General features: G+C 43.1%; 1 protein-coding gene across 1 annotated transcript in view; it reads right to left on the bottom strand.

Moving 5' to 3' along the window:
- LOC117939987 (NXPE family member 3-like) overlaps positions 1-902 on the bottom strand; it is a 4,524-nt gene extending 3,622 nt beyond the window's left edge. The window contains exons 1-2 of the mRNA XM_034865364.1: positions 803-902; positions 649-713 (exon numbers count right to left, since the gene is read on the bottom strand). Of these exons, the coding sequence (XP_034721255.1) occupies positions 649-713; positions 803-902 (165 nt within the window). The remainder of the gene's footprint in view (positions 1-648; positions 714-802) is intronic.
- Positions 903-2,774: the final 1,872 nt, after the last annotated feature.

Here is a 2,774-nt window from a genome sequence, read left to right as displayed (position 1 = left end):
CTCTCTGGTCTGGGAAGGAGACGCGCAGGTGGAGGTGATGCTACACACTAACATCTTAAATATGGTGGTTCTGTAGTTCTAACTGATTGTTCACTTAGCTCCCTTAGTAACTGTTGTCATGTCTATTCCACTATATTATTTATAACGTATAATGATAACGGTTGCAGATTTACGATTAGAATTTCAGAAACAATGGGATGTTTTCATTTCAGGCGGAAGAGTCTAATTGAGCCAAGAATAACTGAAAAAAATACATAAATAAGTTAGTCATTTCTATTCAATAAGCATTACAACCATTCATAATGACATAACCTAAGTCAATTTCTCACCTCACTCAGCAAGATGGCGCCAGTGTGTGCGGCAACTTGTCTGCTTAGTATTTTCTTTGCTGTTGTTTTGTTTCTATGTGTATGCCGCAGAGATGTCTCGGCCTTATTTGTATACGATCGCCAAGCTCTTCTCAACATCCGAGCCTCAGTGGAGTCGTTGTTTCCAAAATACAATCTGGGAGACCAAACTTCAAATCTCCCTCCCTTCTTATCCAGGTTACCTATAAGCCTGCGGCACTTACCCAGTGCTTTTTCCCGTAAGAAACGTCTTAGGAGTCGGGGAAAGCGAGGAGATGTACTGGTGAGATCCAGAGCCTACCTGATGCCCACCGATGCGATCAGTCCTCGCCTCTGGAGCGATGGATGGTACCGTCACTCCGCTGTCTAGTCACCGGACTCTAGAGGCCGGTGGATCCGGCATATTACTCTCGGCCAAAGTGAAGTCTGCTACCCATCGATCGAGGCTCCTGTACCCCGGCGGATGCGGGCTCGCGGGGGTGGCGTGAACCACGACAACCTTCGGCCACTGGGCCGTGCTTCATCATCAGCCAGCGGGGAGCTTGTCCTTCGCATGGCCCTAATCAACGCTAGATCACTAGCAAACAAGACTTTCCTGCTCAAAGACTTCTTCTCCTCTCGGGAATTGGATTTTATGCTACTGACGGAAACATGGCTCCATGCCGGTGAGTTTAGCCCTTTCTCAGAACTTCTTCCTCCCGACTGTACTTTTCTCAGCTCCCCGTGGACCACTGGGAGGGGTGGAGGTCTAGCGGCTGTTTTTAAATCCACTTTCCACTGCCGACAGACTCCCAGTGACATCTTTGCTAGCTTTGAGCTGCAACTTTTCGACTTTTCAACTATCCTTTTCCTGTGTTGTGCGCGATTGTATATCGCCCTCCGAAGTTCAACAAGGATTTTGTAACTGACTTTGCGGATTTTCTGGCGGTGATTGTGTTAAAATATGATCGTCTTCTTATTGTTGGTGATTTTAATATTCACGTATGTTGTGAAAACAATCCTTTGGCCAAAGATTTTATTAATCTTATTGATTCATTCATAAATGATTCATAACCTTAATCAGTTAGTGACTGGCCCGACACACGAAAAAGGTCACACATTGGACCTTGTTCTTTCGCATGGTCTCTGTGTCCATATTAAGGAAATCTTTAACACCGGTATATCCGATCACCTGCCTGTTCTGTTCACTGCTACCATCCCCTGCTCCAGGATCGCAGCCTGTCATCCTACTCGTCTTTAGCGTGGGATCAACCCATTAACTATGCTGCAGTTTGAAAATGCTTTTAAAGAATCTAAACCTTGTAACTTGGATGGTAGCTGTGGTCTCAGTGCTGATGAGCTAATTTCCTCCTTTGGCTCTACCTGCACTGACATCCTGGACTCTGTTGCTCCTTTTAAAATTAAACTTATAAAGCCATCCTCAGAACCTTGACTAAATAACACAACCCGCTCTCTTAGGCGTACTTGTAGACAAGCTGAAAGGAAATGGAAAAAAGACCAGCTCCAGGTCTCCCTAGAAATTCTAAGAGACATGTCTGAGTACAGGTTGTGTCCCAGCTGCCTTTAACCATGCTGTAGTGCAGCCTCTTATCAAAAAATCTGATTTGGATCCTGATGTTCTCTCTAACTACAGGCCTATTTCCAAACTACCTTTTCTCTCAAAAGTGCTGGAGAGAATAGTCTTGAACCACTTTGAACACTGTGTAGGTATCAAAAGGTATCAAAGGTATTGTCAAAGGTATTGTCTTGAAATGGTTCCAGTCATACTTGACTGATAGGAGCTTCTCCGTTCATTTAGCTGAACACTCTTCGTCATCTGCTCCTCTTACCTGCGGGGTCCCTCAAGGCTCTATTCTGGGACCTATCCTCTTTTCACTGTACATGCTGCCACTGGGTTCCATTTTTCAGAAACATAAAATCTCCTATCTTTGTTTTGCTGATGATGTCCAAATCTACTTGCCAATGAAATCTATAACCAAAGACTATGTGCAACCATTGTTTGACTGCTTAAAGGAGGTAAAAACCTGGATGGAGTTAAACTTCCTCACTCTAAACGAAAACAAAACTGAAATCATCACGTTTGGATGTTCGGATGCTCTGGGTGACCCTTTTGGCAGAAAAAATCGATCCACTATTAAAAATCTTGGTGTTATTTTTGATACCTCCTTTACTTTTAGTAAACAAATCAGTGCAGTTGTCAAAACCAGTTTCTTCCAGTTAAGACTTATAGCTAAAATAAAGGCCTACCTTCCTTCAAAAGACCTTGAAAAAGTAATTCATGCTTTTATCACTGCTCGGCTGGATTATTGTAATTCTTTATATATGGGTCTGCACCAGAAATCTTTAAATGTGTATTGTTTTTCCCTTTTTCTAGTAACGGTCATAACAACATTAAAATCATGCAGCGGGTCTGAATGAAACCTAAAT

Source organism: Etheostoma cragini, unplaced genomic scaffold, assembly GCF_013103735.1.
Source record: "Etheostoma cragini isolate CJK2018 unplaced genomic scaffold, CSU_Ecrag_1.0 ScbMSFa_1523, whole genome shotgun sequence".
In the NCBI taxonomy this organism is placed as follows: domain Eukaryota; kingdom Metazoa; phylum Chordata; class Actinopteri; order Perciformes; family Percidae; genus Etheostoma; species Etheostoma cragini.
This window is presented reverse-complemented; position numbering and strand designations above follow the sequence as displayed.